This window comes from Sus scrofa, chromosome 6 (genome assembly GCF_054392235.1).
Source record: "Sus scrofa isolate SSC_HxYL_T2T_F1_AM1 chromosome 6, Sscrofa_HxYL_maternal_Yorkshire_Landrace_v2.0, whole genome shotgun sequence".
Classification (NCBI taxonomy): Eukaryota; Metazoa; Chordata; class Mammalia; order Artiodactyla; family Suidae; genus Sus; species Sus scrofa.
Window position 1 is genome coordinate 14,835,437 of NC_139388.1, and position 18,006 is coordinate 14,853,442.

At 38.0% G+C, this 18,006-nt stretch overlaps 1 protein-coding gene across 6 annotated transcripts in view; it reads right to left on the reverse strand.

Annotated features, from left to right (window-relative positions):
- The window catches only part of HYDIN (HYDIN axonemal central pair apparatus protein), a 549,453-nt gene that overhangs the window by 206,310 nt on the left and 325,137 nt on the right, over positions 1–18,006 (reverse strand). For all 6 annotated transcript variants that reach the window (XR_014805538.1, XR_014805539.1, XM_084959659.1 and 3 more), the window contains one exon: positions 5,672–5,739. Coding sequence is in view for 4 of the 6 variants with exons in the window: in XM_084959659.1 (XP_084815785.1) it covers positions 5,672–5,739 (68 nt within the window). In the remaining 2 variants the exon portion in view is untranslated. The remainder of the gene's footprint in view (positions 1–5,671; positions 5,740–18,006) is intronic.

Below are 18,006 nucleotides of genomic sequence, written 5' to 3' on the forward strand. Positions count from 1 at the left end.
GCAGTTTTACCCGCTGTGTGACCCAGAGCCTGCCAAGGCATTATATAACTCATTCTAGACTCGTCTAAGGCTCATGCTCCCAGGGTCGATGACACAAAATCGAAGAATAGCCTCTCCGGAGAGAGACTTTACGATCTGCTTTTGAGCCAGCCAGAGACTAACATAACACATCAGCTTTTCCCTTCCTTAGACAAAGCTGCCTTTTAATGTTATTTCTAGCCCTCCTACCTTCAATTCAGGGAGACTGTGTTCCTTTCCTAAGAGATGTGGATCCTGCTTGCCTGGTAAGCAATAAACTGAACTGATTTTGGACCCCCTAGGTGGCCATTATATCTGCTATCATTTTCAGAACAAGAATGATCTACAATCATAACAGAACAAATATGCATATTTGTACTAGATGCAAACACTTTCTACATTGACCCCTGCGATAAAACACAACTGGTCTCCTGAAGTAACTGCTGCCTTGCTGATGGGGGTGTTATGAACGGAGCTCCCCATGTCTGAGCCTTTGTTTACAGATTAGGACTACTGCATCCTTTGCAATTTCATACCTATCAGTGCATTTGGAAGAGTCTTTTTTTTTTTTTAATGGAAAAAGCAGTCTGAAAGATTACTCTTGGAAATTCTAGAGGTATTGCTAGAAAGTCAGTTTCACAATCACGTAATTGCTACATTTGCTACATTTGACTTTTTGGAACTTTCCGAACAATGACTAGCAAACTACAGACCCATTATTCTACCTGACCATTTATGGAATAAACACTCTTCAAGGGGAGGGTATTATTATGGAAGTGGATTCTATAAAGATTCAGATGGATCTTTCCAAACCATTGCCCAGACTACTTCCCCAAAGCTAGGAGTTTTTCCCAAGAATAAAGCCAAGTACAACCTCCTAGCTAGAACAATTCCTTGTACAGTTTTATCTGTAATATTCCATGTTGCTTCTCAAGAAGCCTGAGTAAAAGGGATATTGTTTATTAAAGACTGAAGTATCATTAACACCAATGTTATTCCTGGGTTTCTGGTTGCACCAAATCCTCATTAATGACTACTCTATAGTCTTTAGTACTTTAAGGTAAAGACCTCTAGTCTCCCTTCTTTAGCATCTAATATGTAAAAAGCAACAATAACATTTATGGGCCTTTTCTAGGAATATTAACAACAGGCTTGGTCAGAATGCCTCAAAGACTCACAAAGGTACCTTCATACCCCTCCTAGTACTTAAATCATCATTTAAAAGATGATAGTCTACATGCTATACAGCAGAAATGGACACAACTCTGTAAATCAACTATACTCTAATACAAAACAAATTAATTTAAAAAATAAACGACGACAGTCTCAAGAAGTTTGATTCTCGTTCAATGTGTGTATTTTCATGTGACCTGGAAAGCCCCTAAGAGGAAACTTGAGGAAACTAGGAATAAAGGATCTCAAGGCCGCAAGGAGAAGATTTAGCTCTGATGAAAGGTGGTACATTATTTAAAATATTATCTCTCTACTAAGAATGGACCCTAGCTAAGGAGAGTGTTAAATTGATTCAGCAATACCCAAGACCAAAAATTAAATTACAATTGATGAATTTTGGGGGATTCATGGGATATTTCAGACAATGGATTCTTAATTTTTCTTGTTAAATAAAAATCTCCACAAAGCAAAGTGAAATGTGTTGGGAAACCATTGTGCAAAACAGGTGGTACTTTTGTAGCTGTCTATAGAAATAATTCACAATATGGGAGATCAATAAGCACATTTGCATATTCCATTTTGAACAGAAAAAATTCAGACCTAGAAAACAAACATTACCTAAAATGGGGTCCTCTGTTTGCTTCAATGGTCTCTGGCACACCAACTACGACGTGCCCCAAAGTCTGAGCTGGTCTTTGACAAAAATCTTATATTACATCAAAAAGAGATGAGATAATCTCTAAATAAGAGTGGATGGAAAAATTTCTCCTCTGTAGCTGGGGATGTGGCTGACTCCTGCTTACATCCTGCTATCACACTGCAGGAAAACTGTGCACCGAGTTGTGGGTCTAAACCATACTCCAGAAGACCTAGCAAATGTAGATGGGCTGTGCTTAAATAATACGCTTAAAATATGGTTTTGGGGTTTTTTTTTTTTTTTTTTTGGTCTTTTGTCTTTTTAGAGCCACCCCCACGGCATATGGAGGTTCCCAGGCTAGGGGTCTAATCGGAACTATAACTGCCAGCCTACGCCACAGCCACAGCAATGCCAGATCCAAGCCATGTCTGTGACCTACACCACAGCTCAGAGCAATGCTGGATCCTTAATCCACTGAGCAAGGCCAGGGGTTGAACCCGCAACCTCATGGTTCCTAGTTGGATTCGTTTCTGCTGCGCCATGACAGGAACTCCAGTTTTGGTTGGTTTATTTGTTTTCTGTTTGTTTGTTTGTTTTTTTGGGTTTTTTTTTTTGTCTTTTTAGGGCTGCATCTGTGGCACATGGATGTTACCAGGCTAGGGGTCGAATCAGTGCTCTAGCTGCCCGCCTACACCACAGCCACAGCGACATGGAATCTGAGCTGCGTCTGCAAGCTACACCATAGCTCACAGCAACGCAGGATCCTTAACCCACTAAGCAAGTCCTGGGATACTAGTCACGTTTGTTACTGCTGAGCCACGATGGGAACTCCTAAAATATGTTCTTGCAATTGTCCGTAAATTCTTAGATGAATTTGAACCTTCCTATACAGAAAGGCTAATGCCATAAATGTGACTAAGACTCTGTTCGCTGTAAATTTCCCGCCTGGGGAATACCAGCCTTACATAGAAGAGTTATAAAGAATCTTACAATGTTATAACTATTTGATAAAAAATTTCATAATCCACAATCCTTGGGAAATGAACATAAAAATATCAATATTGATCTTAAACTGACCAAGTTCTCTGAGGCTCTTGGAGTTCTTTGGTGAAGAGTTTTACCTTTAGTTCTAATGCCCATCAGATCAAGTTAGCATCCTCTGGAACTCATGGACAATTCACTTTAAGAAATAATGACTAGAAGATCCACAAGATTAAAGTCTTTTATCAATCTGAATCAAGCTTGCTTCATACAGACATAGCTAAACAGAACCAACCGATGTCCGGTCAAGAACCAACTCACCTATAAGTTCAAGAAGCCTTCCCTAAAAATTTACCCTCAAAAGCTTTCCCTTCTTTCAACCTCAAAAGTGAAAAAAATATATCAAATAGTCTTTAGAGCCTTCTAACAACTGACCCTGCAGTTAATTAAGAGGTGAACCTTTGGGTAAAAAGATACCCAAAGAAAATGAACTGGCTGAAGACACAAAGAAAACTACTCTTACTGGAGATTTGAGATGGAAGTTTGCTAAAAAACAAAAACAAACAAAAACCTTCCCAAAGTTGATGCCCTTCAGCAATACGCTGCTCTCCCAAGCTCCTCGGAACAAGCAGACTCTACATGAAGTAGAAAGATTCTGCCCAAGAGTGATGAAAGAGGACTTTGCGATGTGCCTGGCATTATTGATTCTCATGTTTTCCTTATATACTCTTGTTCCTTATCATTCTGTCATATTATTCTCTATTTACTATCTTAAGGTTATAGCAATTCGGATATCCTGTTATGTTTCCTTTATTGTTAATGATAACTTGTTCAGGTCTAGACTTTGCTCATGCCTATTATAATCTCTTCTGCCAATCTTTCTATGATTGTGATAATTAGGCTTTGCCCCTGATTCTACTTAACAGAATCCTCAGGTAAATTTAAATACTCCTTCTTTAGTAAAATATTGCTAGTTACACCTGGCCAAGAAAGAGACACCTATCATATATATATATATATATATTTTTTTGTCTTTTTGCCATTTCTTGGGCCGCTCCCTCGGCATATGGAGGTTCCCAGGCTAGGGGTCTAATCAGAGCTGTAGTTGCCAGCCTACGCCAGAGCCACAGCCACGTGAAATCCAAGCTGCGTCTGTGACCTACACCACAGCTCATGGCAATGCCAGATCCTTAACCCACTGAGCAAGGCCAGGGATCGAACCCGCAACCTCATGGTTCCTAGTTGGATTTGTTAACCACTGAGCCATGATGGAAACTCCCCATGTATATTTTTTTGATGCTTATATTTATTTATCCCAATACCTCTGCCTTCACTCTATAACTTCTCTGTTCATATTATCCAATGGTCAAGTTCACTGAGCACCTGATGCTTCCAAATTCCTTATTCTTATTCAGCACATTCTTGTTCCTCCCGAAAAATAGTGAATTTGCAGATACTTATCCTGTCCCTTTTGGTCTATCACCTGACATACAGGTTATTACTTGGTCCATTTTATTCTTTGAGCAATCTGAGGAGATATCAAAGCCTCAGTGTTCCTTCAGGGACAATCACCACCAAAACTCTATAATTTAACTCTCTCATGATACTGTAACTTCAGTCAAACTAATTAACTTTTAGATATGTCATACAATATCCAATCCTACCACCAAAATCTTTAGTCATACTTAAAAAATTTTTGATACCAAAAGTACTATTACCTCTCATCTACTTTATGGTATTTATAATATCCTAACAGCATCAATACCAACAGACCTGGATGCCAAATCTAGATCTTCATCTCTAAGCAAGAAAATACCATGTCTACATCCTAGCTTATAATAGGCACCTCTTCAGGAATGAGATTTAGTGTCAATACAGGGACAATATTATCAACTTTAGTTAGCTTGATGTACTCCCTAGCCCTACCACAGTCTCTGCAAACCTTTAACTCCACACAATGTATGTATTATCCTGAAATGACTAAAAAGTTCTGCAATTTCTGGCTAGGTCCCATAACAGTCAATTTCTCCTTTGCATCTGGAACTAACTGTATGCATCTCTATTGGCCTTTCATTCCATATGCCATGGGTGCAACCATAAGACAAAAAAAAAAAAAAAAAAAAAAAAAAGACTATACAAAATAGAGAAGAGTTTTCAACTTGGAGGGATAAAAAACCTGCATTAAACCCATCACCAAGTTCACTTTGTGTGTGTGTGTGTGTGTGTGTGTGTGTGTGTGTGTCTTTTTTGGGCAGTACATGCAGCATATAGAGGTTCCCAAGCTAGGGATCGAATTGGAGCTGTAGCTGCTCCAGCCTACACCACAGCCACAGCAATGCAGGATCCAGCCGCTTCTATGACCTACACCACAGCTCATGGCAACACCAGATCCTGAACCCACTGAGCGAGGCCAGGGATTGAACCCGTGTCCTCATGGATACTAGTCAGGTTTGTTAACTGCGGAGCCACGATGGGAAATCCACCAAGTTTACTTTAAATTTGAGGGCATCTCTATGAAAAGGTTGCTGTGTAGCCAAAGTGGTAAATTGGATTCTGCATATGAACACAGAATGTTCAGAATGTTCAGATAGTGGACTGAAGCATAAAGGTTTCTGTTGTTCCAATGCTGGAAGTGGGGGGACAACCATGGCCTGACAGCTCTTAGCACCCAGGACATGGTTACAACGTTCATCTAAAACTAAGAAATGGCACCAAAATGCTGCAGATAAAGAAAAATTCTGGACCCTCTCAGCTAGTACCTACACAAACTGGTAAGAGAAGTTCTTTGTAAATCTTCCTCCCCCTCTGTAGAGAGCAAAGTAATTCTTCTCAGTTTCTAATTTAGAATGGAAAAGTACTCACCAAAGGCAACATCACCAAAATGCAGAGCAGGGACATTAAAATGGAAGGTAGGTCCAATGACACAGCCCCTGGAAGCAGGAATAAAAGGGCATGGAAAAAGAATTCAGTGAATTCAAGGGAACAATCAAGAACTGAGAAGAGGGTAAGCACTGAAAACCTTATTTTTGCATTAAATAAGTGATAGATCAAATGGTACTTCTATTTTTAGTTTTCTGAGGCATCTCCATACTGCTTTCCACAGTGGTTGCACCAATTTACAATCCCACCAACAGTGTACTAGGGTTCCTTTTTCTCCACACCCTCTCCAGCACTTATTGTTTGTAGACTTTTGGATGATGGCCATTCTGGCTGGTGTAAGGTGGTACCTCATAGTGGTTTTGATTTGCGTATCTCTAATAATGAGTGATGTTGAACATCTTTGCATGTGTTTTTTGGCCATCTGTATGTCTTCTTTGGAGAAATGTATGTTTAGATCTTCTGCCCATTTTTTGATGGGGTTTTTTTTTTGGTATTGAGCTACAGAAGGTGTTTATAAATTTTGGAGATTAATTCCTTGTCAGTTGATTCATTGGCAGAGATTTTCTCCCATTCTGTGGGTTGTCTTTTCGTGTTGTTTAGGGTTTCCTTTGTTGTGGAGAAACTTTTAAGTTTAATTAGGTCCCATTCGTTTATTTTTGTTTTTACTGTCATTTCTCTAAGAGGTGGATCTGAGAAGATGTTGCTGTCATTTATTTCAGAGAGTGTTTGGCCTATGTTTTCCTCTAAGAGTTTTATAGTGTCTGGTCTTATATCTAGGTCTTTAATCCATTTGGAGTCTACCATTTTGATCCAGCAATCCCACTCTCAGGCATCTACCCCGAGAAAACCACGACTCGCAAAGACACATGTACTCCAATGTTTATTGCAGCACTATTTACAATATCCAAAACATGGTAACAACCTAAATGTCCATCGACAGAGGAGTGGATCCAGAAGATGTGGTACATATACACAATGGACTATTACTCAGCCATTAAAAACGAAATACCAGCATTTTTCGCAACATGGATGGACCTAGAAACTATCATGCTAAGTGAAGTCAGCCATACAATGAGACACCAACATCAAATGCTTTCACTGGCATGTGGAATCTGAAAAAAGGACCGACGGAACTTCTTTGCAGAACAGATGCTGACTCACAGACATTGAAAAACTTATGGTCTCTGGAGGAGACAGTTTGGGGGGTGGGGGGATGTGCTTGGGCTGTGGGATGGAAATCCTATGAAATCAGATTGTTATGATCATTATACAACTACAGATGTGATAAATTCATATGAATAATAAAATAAAATAAAAGATCACACACACAAAAGTTACCTATAGCATCACCTTGGACTTAAAGAAACTATGAAATGATGGTCTGTCACAATGGTTCTTAGAATTATTAACTCTTAAACCGTTGGGTTTTAGCAAATGATGCTATAGGTAACTTATCACCATATTTCTACTGGTGACGAGATAGAACAGACACATCACTGAACTAATGGCACAAAATGTTAATGAGGATGAGACACATAACATAAAAAGTTATTAACACAGGCGGAGTTCCCGTTGTGGCTCAACGGAAACAAATCTGCCTAGCATCCATGGCAGGTTCGATTCCTAGCCTCGTGCTCAATGGGTTAAGGATCTGGCATTGTCGTGAGCTGTGGTGTAGGTCACAGATGCGGTTCGGATCCCATGTTGCTGTGGCTGTGGTGTAGGCTGGCAGCTGTAGCTCCCACTGCACCCCTAGCCTGGGAACCTCCATATGCTGTGGGTGCAGCCCTAAAAACACCAAAAAAAAAATAGAGAACATAAAAATGTAATTACTCAGGCAAGGAAAAAAAAAAAACTATAGGTCTCATCATATGATAAACATGAAAGACTATCAATTTTACCAGTATTCCTTACCCCATACTTTGATAAAACTGTTCTAATCCACTTCCTACCAGCAACTAACGATGATCTTAGCCATCACTTTATCACTGTAGACCCCAGCTTCTTTTCCTAATGGATACAACATAAGACCAGGTGTTCCCACTGTGGCACAGTGGGTTAAGAATCCAACTGCAGTGGCATGGGTCACTGCCAAGGTGCGGGTTTTGATCCCCAGCCTGGCACAGTGGGTTAAAGGATCTGGCATTGCCACAGCTGCAGGGTAGATCATAGCTGTGGCTCAGATTTAATCCCTGGCTTGAGAACTTCCCTATGCTGTGGATTCAGTCATAAAAATTAAAAAATAAAAGACTGGAATAGTGATCTTATAGACTCTTTTTTTACATATATACATATAATGATTTTTTTTCCATTTTTTTTTTACCACTGTAAACACTGGTTTACAGTGTTCTGCCAATTTTCTACAGTACAGCATGGTGACCCAGTTACCCATACATGTATACATTCTTTTTTCTCCCATTATCATGCTCCATTATAAGTGACTAGACATAGTTCCCAGTGCTACACAGCAGGATTTCATTGCTGATCCATTCCAAAGGCAATAGTCTGCATCTATTAACCCCAAGCACCCCATCCATCCCAATCCCTCCCCCTCCCCCTTGGCAACCACAAGTCTATTCTCCAAGTCCATGAGTTTCTTTTCTGTGGAAAGGTTCATTTGTGCCATATATTAGATTCCAGATATAAGTGATATCATATGGTATTTGTCTTTCTCTTTCTGACTTACTTCACTCAGGATGACAGTCTAGTTCCATCCATGTTGCTGCAAATGGCATTATTTTGTTCTTTTTGATGGCTGAGTAGTATTCCATTGTGTATATATACCACATCTTCCTAATGCAGTCATCTGTCAATGGACATTTGGGTTGTTTCCATGTTTTGGCTATTGTGAATACTACTGCAATGAACATGTGGATGCATGTCTTTTTCAAGGACTCTTTAACATTTTTTGGTCTGCTTCTCTCTCAGGGCAAGGTTCATGATTTTGCAGTGATGCTCTAGTTAAAATAAATAAGATTCTACAGCTTCTAGCTGACTTCAGGTGTGGTAGATAACGTAATGGTCACCAATGACATCTACATACTAAGCCCCAGAATCTGTAAATGTATTAGATTACTTGGCAAAGGGTAATGAAGGTAGCAGAAGGAATTAAGGTTGTAACTAACTGATCTTAAGACAAGGAGATTGGCCTGAATTATCAAGGTGGGCTCAATGTAATCACAATAGTCTTTAAAAATAGAAGATGAAGGCATGGAATTCCCACTGTGTCTCAGCAGGTTGAGAACCCAACTAGTATCCATGAGGATGTGGGTTCGATCCTTGGCCTCATCCAGAGGGTTAAGGATCCAGTGTTGCCATGAGCTGTGGTGTAGGTTCCAGATGAGGCTTAGATCTGGCGTGGCTGTTGCTGTGGTGTAGGCTAGTAGCTGCAGCTCCAATTCGACCCCTATCCTCGGAATTTTCATATGCTGTGGGTGCAGCCCTAAAGAAAAAAAGAAGAAGATGATGATGATGAAGTAAGAATGAGGTCAGGTGAGAAGGACTCAACCAGCTTTTGCTGGATTTGAAGATAGAGAAGGGGAACCATGAGCCAAAGACTGTAGGCAGCTTCAAAAAGCTGAATAAGGTCAGAGAACAAATTCTCCCCTAGAACTTCCAGAAAGAAACCCAGCCCTGCCAACACCTTTATTTTAGCCCAATAAGACCTGTGTTGGACTTTAGAGCTAGAGAACTCTAAAATAATAAATCTCTATTGTTTTAAGCTACTAAGTGTGTGGTAATTTGCTACAGCAGCAATAGAAGAGTAAAATAATAGATATTTGTTTATTCTTGTCTTTCTCCATGTTCCATGTCCTTACAATCTCTAGACCAAAGGTTAGAACTGAAAGCATTCCCCATCTCTGGGCCATGCTTTTAAAAGTTATGGACATACAGAAACCAGAAACCCCACTAAGCCTGGGTCTCCTAATTCACCCCGATCCAGATGTTGGTGGTGGAGGTGTGTCACACCGTGCGCTGAATGCACTTGGTGCCCTAGTGATACTTCCAGCGACCACAGATCTGACTACAATGTGGTAGAGCAGCCGTTGCAAGCCTAGGAGGAGCGATGACAAAAAGACTTTGTGCTGCAAGTTTCAGTCCTGAAAACCTTTTCTATTTCATGCTAATGATCTGAAAGGGTTTCAAGAGAATTGGCTGGTACTCAGCAAGGAATTAGGATCCAGCTGAGAATGAAGTCACGCAGGCCTGCACATGAGATACTTGACTTGTAAAAGAAGTTTTGGGGGGCCAGAATAACAAGAAGATCAAAAGCGTGTGACGTGACTAAAAGGCTTTAAAAAAAAAAAAAAAGATCACAAAATTGTGCAAAGCAGTCGTTTAATCAGTGCAGAAATAGGAAAAAAACCCACTAGAGTTAAACCATATTTGTTCAAAGGCACATATAACTAAGGGAACTGCAGCTGAATACCATCTGGACATAGATAGGGTCACAGTCATTCTAATAGAGATTCTGAATATTAGGACAGTTTCTGCCAAAATAGTACCCTCCATCAGTGCAATGATCTGTTAAAATTAGAATTTTAAAGACTAAGAGATAGAGTCATTGAATTACTATGCTACATTACATAAAATAGGCTGAATGCAAAATTTATCTCTGGCATAGCTAAACTTTATAAAGTTATGGAAGTTCCCATTGTAGCTCAGCAGTAACAAGTCCGACTAGTATCCATGAGGATGTGGGTTCAATCCCTGGCCTTGCTCAGTGGGTTAAGGATCCAGTGTTGCCGTGAGCTGTGGTGTAGGTCACAGACGCGGCTCAGATCCTGCGTTGCTGTGGCTGTGACTGTGGCTGGCAGCTGCAGCTCCAATTCATTCCCTGGCCTGGGAACTTTCATATGCTATACCTGAGAATCTAAAAAGGAAAAAAAAAAAAAACTTTATAAAGTTACGTATGCAAAAACAGGAGGGAACAAAACTGCTCATGGATAAGTTAAAAAAATCACATTAACTTTACAGTGTTGTTTATTCACCCTTAAAAGCCCCTTAAAATATGGGGGTTACTCCTCCAGCCACGTGACAGCCATATGTCATGTGGCTGGAGGAGTAAAGAGAAATAGTAAAATGTAACAATCATTCTGATCTTTCAAGGCATATTACCCAAAATTATATGCTATTGAGGACAAAACAGCACCTGGTAGTAAAAGAATAAGAAATAAAGTTCCAGAATCCACAATATTAAGTTTATAGAGAGTTCTTGGGCTACGAGGCCCAAGAAAGTGTTCCTGGTAAAGTCATACGTAAAAAGCTGGGAATAAACAATAAATTATACATGTATTTCACCCTTTATCATTAGACATTTATTTGTGACACTAGATATTTACCAAGTTTTCAAAATTGTTGTTTCTGGTGCTAGAACACTTTCGGACAAATGCAGTTTAGACAAGAATATTTCTCTTAGCAATTTGTGATTAGTTTTAGGATGAACAGGAGACATTGCTTCCACAGTCAGATATTCCTTTCCTTTGAAAGAGACCAGGAATGAACAACCAAAATAAGAAAGTGACACGGGAGTTTGGGTGAATGGCAAGGTACAGAGGATAAAATAAGAGGCTTAACCTCTAGAGAGCACTTAGGAATATTAACTAGTTCAGGTTTACTTGTGAGTAGGTTCCCGGAAGATTCCTAAATCCCAATATATACAGGACACCTTAACCTATTCAGACATTGCTAATGATATGCACTACTAGTTTAGGATTTTTAGAATAGATCAGAGATTTAAAAAATTCACCCATGAAAGGATGAAACTATTATTCAATATTACAGGATCCTGTAAATTAAAAAAAAAAAAAGTCTCATTGAAATATAATTCACATGCTACACAATTCACCCACTGAGAGAGTATAAATTAACAGGTTTTGTATGTTCACCTGTATGTGCCGACACCATCGCAGTGAACTGCAGAACACTCTCATCATCTCAAAAAGAAACACCACACCCTTTAACCATCACCCTCCATCCCTCATCTTGACCTCCAGCCCTAAGTACCACTAACCTACTTCTTATCTATATATGGATTTTCTTACTCTGGACATTTCATATAAATGGAATCATACAATACATGGCTTTTTGTGTCTGGCTCCTTTCACTTGACATCGTGTTTTCAAGGATTCATTCATTGTACCATGTTGTAGGATGAATATCCTTCATTCTTTTTTAGAGTCTTAAAAACATTCCATCATATGGATATACCACATTTCTTCTCTCTTTTTTTTTTAATGGCCGCACCTGTGGCATATAGACATTCTCAGGCTACGGGATGAATCAGAGCTGCAGCTGCCAGCCTATGCCACAATCATAGCAATGCCAGATCTGAGCTGCATCTACGATTTCCATTGCAGCCTGCAGCAATGCCGGATCCTTAACCCACTGGGCGAGGCCAGGGATCAAACCCACATCCTCATGTATACTAGCCAGGTTCTTAACCTGTTGAGCCACAACAGGAACTCCAGGATATACCACATTTTGCTTATCCATCCATCAGTTGGCAGGCATTTGGATTATTTCTGTTTTGACTCCTATGAATAATGCTGTCATAAACATTCACATCCAAGTTTCGATGGATTTATATTTTCATTCCTCTTGGGTATGTATCTAGGAATGGAATGGCTGGGTCATAGGTAACTCAATATTGACCTGTTTGAAAAGATGTCAAACTGTTTTCCAAAGCGGGTGCATATTTTACACTCCCACCACCAGTGTATGAAGGTGTTGATTTCTCTACATTCTCTGCAACACTTGCTATTTTCCACTTTAAAAATTATAGCCAACCACGTGGGTGTGAAGAGTATTTCACTGTGGTTTTGATTTGCATCTCTCTGATGATTAATGATGTTGAGAGTCTTTTCTCATGTTATTGATCATTTGTATATCCTCTTTAGAGAAATGCCAGCTCAGATGCTTTGTCCATTTCTTAACTGCCTTTTTATTATTGAATTGTAAGTATTCTTTATATATCTCAGATATATATCCATTTTCAGATATGATTTACAAATACTTTCTCCCGTTCTGTAGTTTGTCTTTTTCCCTTTCTTATTTCTATCCTTTGAAACTCAAAAATTTTTAATTTTGACAAAGTCTTATTTTTTTCTTTGCTTGCTTATGCTTAGATATCATATTTAAGAAACCTTTGCCTAATCCAAGATCACACATATTTACACCTGTGTTTTCCTTTAAAGGTTTCCTTTAATCGATTTTATATATGATGTGAGGCAGAGAGTCCAAATTTATTCTTTTGCATGTTGATATCCAGTTGCTCCAGAATCGTGTGTTGAAGAACTATCTTTTTCCCATGGAATTATATTGATACCCTTGATAAATATAAATTGACTGTAAATGTATGAATTTGTTTTTGGATTTTCAGTTCTATGTCATTGATCTATATGTCTATCTTTATGTCTAGTACAACACAGTCTTGATAACTGTATTGAAACTAGAAAGTTTTGAGGGAAGAAGTGTTAGTCCTCCAAATTTGTTCTTATTTTTGAAATTTTTTTTGGCTATTCTTGGTTTCTTGCATTTCCATACAAGAAATTCCATTAGTATCAGCTCATCTATTACTGCAAAAAGGGCAGTCGAAATTTTTATGGGAATCATGTTGAATCTATACATCATTTTGGGAAAGAGTGCCATCTTTGATTAATCATATTAAGTCTTCCAATTCATGAACATAGATGTCTTTTCACTTATTTAAGTCTTTTTTTTTGCAGGGGAGACCATACCCATGGCATATGGAAGTTCCCAGGCTAGGGGTCGAATTAGAGTTGCAGCAACTGGCCTACACCACAGCCACAGCAAGGCAAGATCTGAGCCATGTCTGCGGCCTGCACCACATTCATGGCAACACCAGATCCTTAACCCATTGAGTGAGGCCAGCAATCGAACCCACATCCTCATGGATACTGGTTCGGTTTGCTACCACTGAGCCACAATGGGAACTCCTAGGTCTTCCTTTAAATTCTTTTCAGCAAGTTTTGTAGTTTTCAATGTACAAGTCTTGCACTTTTTTGTTAAATTTATTCCCAAGTAGGTCACTTTTTGAACCTATCATAAATGGAATTTTCTTAATTTCATTTTTTAATTTTCATTGCTACCATCTGGAAATACAATTGATTTTTTTATATTGATTCTACACCCTGCAATTTTTTAGAACTCATTTGTTAACTCTAGTGTTTTGGTGGATTCCTTAAGATATTCTACATACAAAATCATGTCATCTGCCAAGAAAGATAGTTTTACTTTCTTTCTATTCTGAATGCCTTTTATTTCTTTTTCTTGCCTAACTGCCTCATAGAACCTTCAGCACAATACTGAGTAGAAACCACTTTCAGTTTTATTAATTTTCTTTATTTTTTTCTTTTCTATTTCATTAATTTCCACTCTACTCTTTATTATTTATTTCCTAGGGCTAGCTTTGGATTTAGTTGGCTCTTCTTTTTCAAGTTTGCTAAGTAGAAATTTATGTTATTGAGATCTTCTTTCTAAATGCAGGCACACATATAGCTATCAAGAATCATTTTCACTATATCACAAAAGTTTTGGTATATTGTGTTCTATTTTCCTTTACCTCAAAGTATTTTAAAATTTGTTGTGATTTATTCTTTAATCCACTGGTAATTTAGGAGGATGTTTAATTTCCACATATTTGTAAATTTTCCAGATTTCCTTCTATCTGTATTTGTTTCTTTAAACAAAGTTTTACTGGAATACAGTTGACTTACAAAGTTGTGTTAATTTCAGGCGTACAGCAAAGTAAATCAGTTATGAATATACATATATCTATTCCTTTCCAGATTCTTTTCCCAGATAGGTTATTACACAGTGTTGAGTAAATTTCTCTGTGCTATACAGTAGACTGGTCCTTGTTACTTGTCTACTTTGCATATAGTAGTGTGAATGTATTTTACATTTTTAATTTATTTTTTTCTAATTGAAGAACACACTCTGTATGATTCAGATCATTTACAATTTATTGAGACTTGTTTTATGGCTTATCACGTGGTCTATTCTGGAAAATGTTCTGAGTACACATGTTGGGTGGAGAGTTCTACAAGTGTCTCAGGTCTAGATGGTTTATAATATTGTTCAACTCTTCCATTTCTTTTATGATGTTCTGCCTAGTTGTTTTATGCATCTCTGAAAGTAGAGTAGTGACATCTCTAACTATTATTGCTGAATTACCTATTTCTCCCTTACTCTGTAACGTTTTGCTTCATGTATCTTGGGGCTCTGGTGTTAAATGCATATATGTTTATATGTTATATCCTATCAATGGATTGACTACTATTATAAAATGTCCTTCTTTGCCTCAAGTAACAATTTTTGTTCTAAAGTCTATTTAGATTTTAGTATAGCCACTGCAGCCTTCTTTTAGCTAGTGTTTGCATGGTGTATCTTTTTCCATCCTTTTAAAAAAGTTTCAACCCAGTCATATTTTCAGATTTAAGTGTGTCTTGTAGATAGCAGGCAGTTAGATTATATTTTGTATGTGTGTTTTTAAAATATATTCGCCAATCCCTGCCTTTTGATTAGAGTATTTAATATATTTACACTTAATGTAATTACTGATAGGAAGAATACATGCGTTCCATTTCACTATTCGTTTTCTACATGTCTTAATGTTTTTGTTCCCCTATTCTTCCATTATTATATTCCTTTGTGTTAAATGAATATTTTCTAGTGTAGCCTTTTAAATCCTTGGTAATCTTTTTTACTATATTTTTTAGTTTAGAAAATAATTTAGGGAATGGAAAATCACGTTCTGATCTTGGGGTCCAAGGTTAAGATGGTAAGATTCATGCAACCAGGAATGTCTACCAAACCCAAATTCATCAGTCCCTGCACCTACTATACAATCTTGCATGTAGGAGGTGCTCAATAAGATTTTATTAAACAAATATCCAAACTATATGTTTTTTTCTAAATAGAGCAGCAATGTGTGTATGTTGATAGTCAGAAACAGTATTAATTATTAGGCAGAACTTAAAATGCAGAATGGCTGGATGAAATTGGGATGGGCTTTCTTATTTAACTTGAAAAACAATTAGCCTCTCTTGGCCAGCATTTTGATTTTTCTTTGTCTACATGGAAAGTAAAATTATGGTCCTTTAACATCCTATTCTTTCTTATGTCCAGATAGGACTATTATTTCTTTTAAATTAAATGTTTTTAAGAGCAGAGCTTTAATGTTTTATCTTTATCACTTTTGTATGGAGGCCTGTTTATGATGCTTCTATGGATGGTACTCATGATTCTGAACAATATTTCCTGATTTAAGAAGTAAGAAAGCCCTAACTCAGTTGCAGCTTTCAAGAGCTGATCCTCTGGAACTTACTGAGGGCCTTCTAGGGGCCACATGATCTATAAATGGTAAACAAATGTTGCATTTGCAGGCTTGCTCTTCCTGTTTCTACAGATAACCACCTCCACTGCTTGTTATGAGATATGAATTGTTACGGAGGTGGGAGGTGAACCAAAGTTCATATAATGTGAAAAAGTATTCCTGTTCTTCTCATATTCTGCACCTCCCCAAAGGATGTAAATCATGGCTAGGATAAACATGATGCATCTTCTTAAAGAGCCAATGTTATTCAAATATATGGAAAGTAACTCTGATTTTTTTTTAACACAAAGATACACTGTGGAAAAAAAATGTAAATGCATTGTGAATGTTTTGGATAAGTCTTGAGACTTTTTTAAAAAAAGTTTATGATTATGGCAAGTCTTTGCCATGTCACAGAACCCCTGAGGCATATGCATCCACTATCCTTACTTGTTAGGGGTTGTATTCACCTGCTAGGACTATCATAACAAAGTTTTAGAGACTAGGTGGCTTAAACTACAGAAAGTTATTGCCTCACAGTTCTGTAGGCTGGAAGTCCAAGATCAATGTGTCGGTAGGGTTGGTTTCTTCTGTGAAGACTCACTCCTTGGCTTGTAGAGGGCTACCTTCTCCCTATGTCTTCACATACTCTTTTCCTACTTGTGTATCTATCATAATGTTCTCTTCTTACAAAGTCACCATTAATACTAGATCAGGGCCAATCATTTGAACTCATTTCACCTTGAATTATTTCTTTAAAAGTCCTATTTCTAAGGGCAGTCACATTCTGAGACATTGAGTACTGGGACTTCAACAAACAAATTTTATGAGAATGTAATTTACCATAACAGACATAATTAGGTGAAAGAATTGAGAAGAAATGGTAATCACTTTTGAGTTGATTGTAAGCTTCTAAATTTCCAGTGGATATCATGAGATCATTAAGTTTTCCTAGGGTCCTCCAGGCCATATATATCTGTTCTTTTCCATGTTATCTCCAGATCCCAAGGAGACCCCAGCTCTAGATGGAGTGATGTCCTGCTAGGTTACTGAACTATGCTAAGAGAGACTACCATAGTAATTAACAACCTGTTGTTGTGGAAATCCAAATAGAACCTGCAATATGTTCTGAAGCCATGATCTTTTTAAGCACCAGGAACCAAAGTTATAGATCTGCCCAATGTATTATTCTTTTTAAAACCTAAGAACAAAGAAAGCAACTGGAGAAGCCGTTGAAATACTTCTAGCACAGGAGTTCTGTTGTGGTGCAATGGAAACAAATCTGACTAGGAAACATAAGGTTGTGTGTCTGATTCCTGGCGTCACTCAGTGGGTTAAGGACTGGGTGTTGCCATGAGCCGTGGTGTAGGTTGCAGATGCAGCTTGGATCTGATGTTGCTGTGGCTGTGGTGTAGGCCAGCAGCTGTAGCTCCAAACAGACCTCTAGCCTGGGAACCTCCATATGCCATGAGTGTATCCCTAAAAAGCAAAAAAAAAAAAAAAAAAAAACTTTCAGCACAAAAGTGGCAAATGTCTGGTCTTGGCTGACTGACAGTATAAGTAGACTCTTTTATAATTCCTGGAAGCATTATAGGTGAGAGCATTTAAATCATTTCCTTAAATAAAAACAAAAATTAAGGTTTAAAGAAACTGCAATAACAGGCAAAGCATAGTCAAAGAGATGATTTTATCCAGATGTTAATAACTTACTTTCCCTAGACATACTAAATTACAGAGAGTAAGTAGAAAACAATTTAATGTTTAACTCCTTATTTTACAAGGTTATATAGCTTACAGAAAAACTAGATCCAAAAATAGCATATGCATCCATATTAAATAGGTTACACATGTTCAAGAGGGAAATAATGGGTAGAAATTTAAGACAACCCAGTATGTTGATATGTGCATATCAGCAAAGACCGTTATGGACATTCAAGACATTATCTAGTTTTGGATTTTTTTTTTTTTGTCTTTTGTC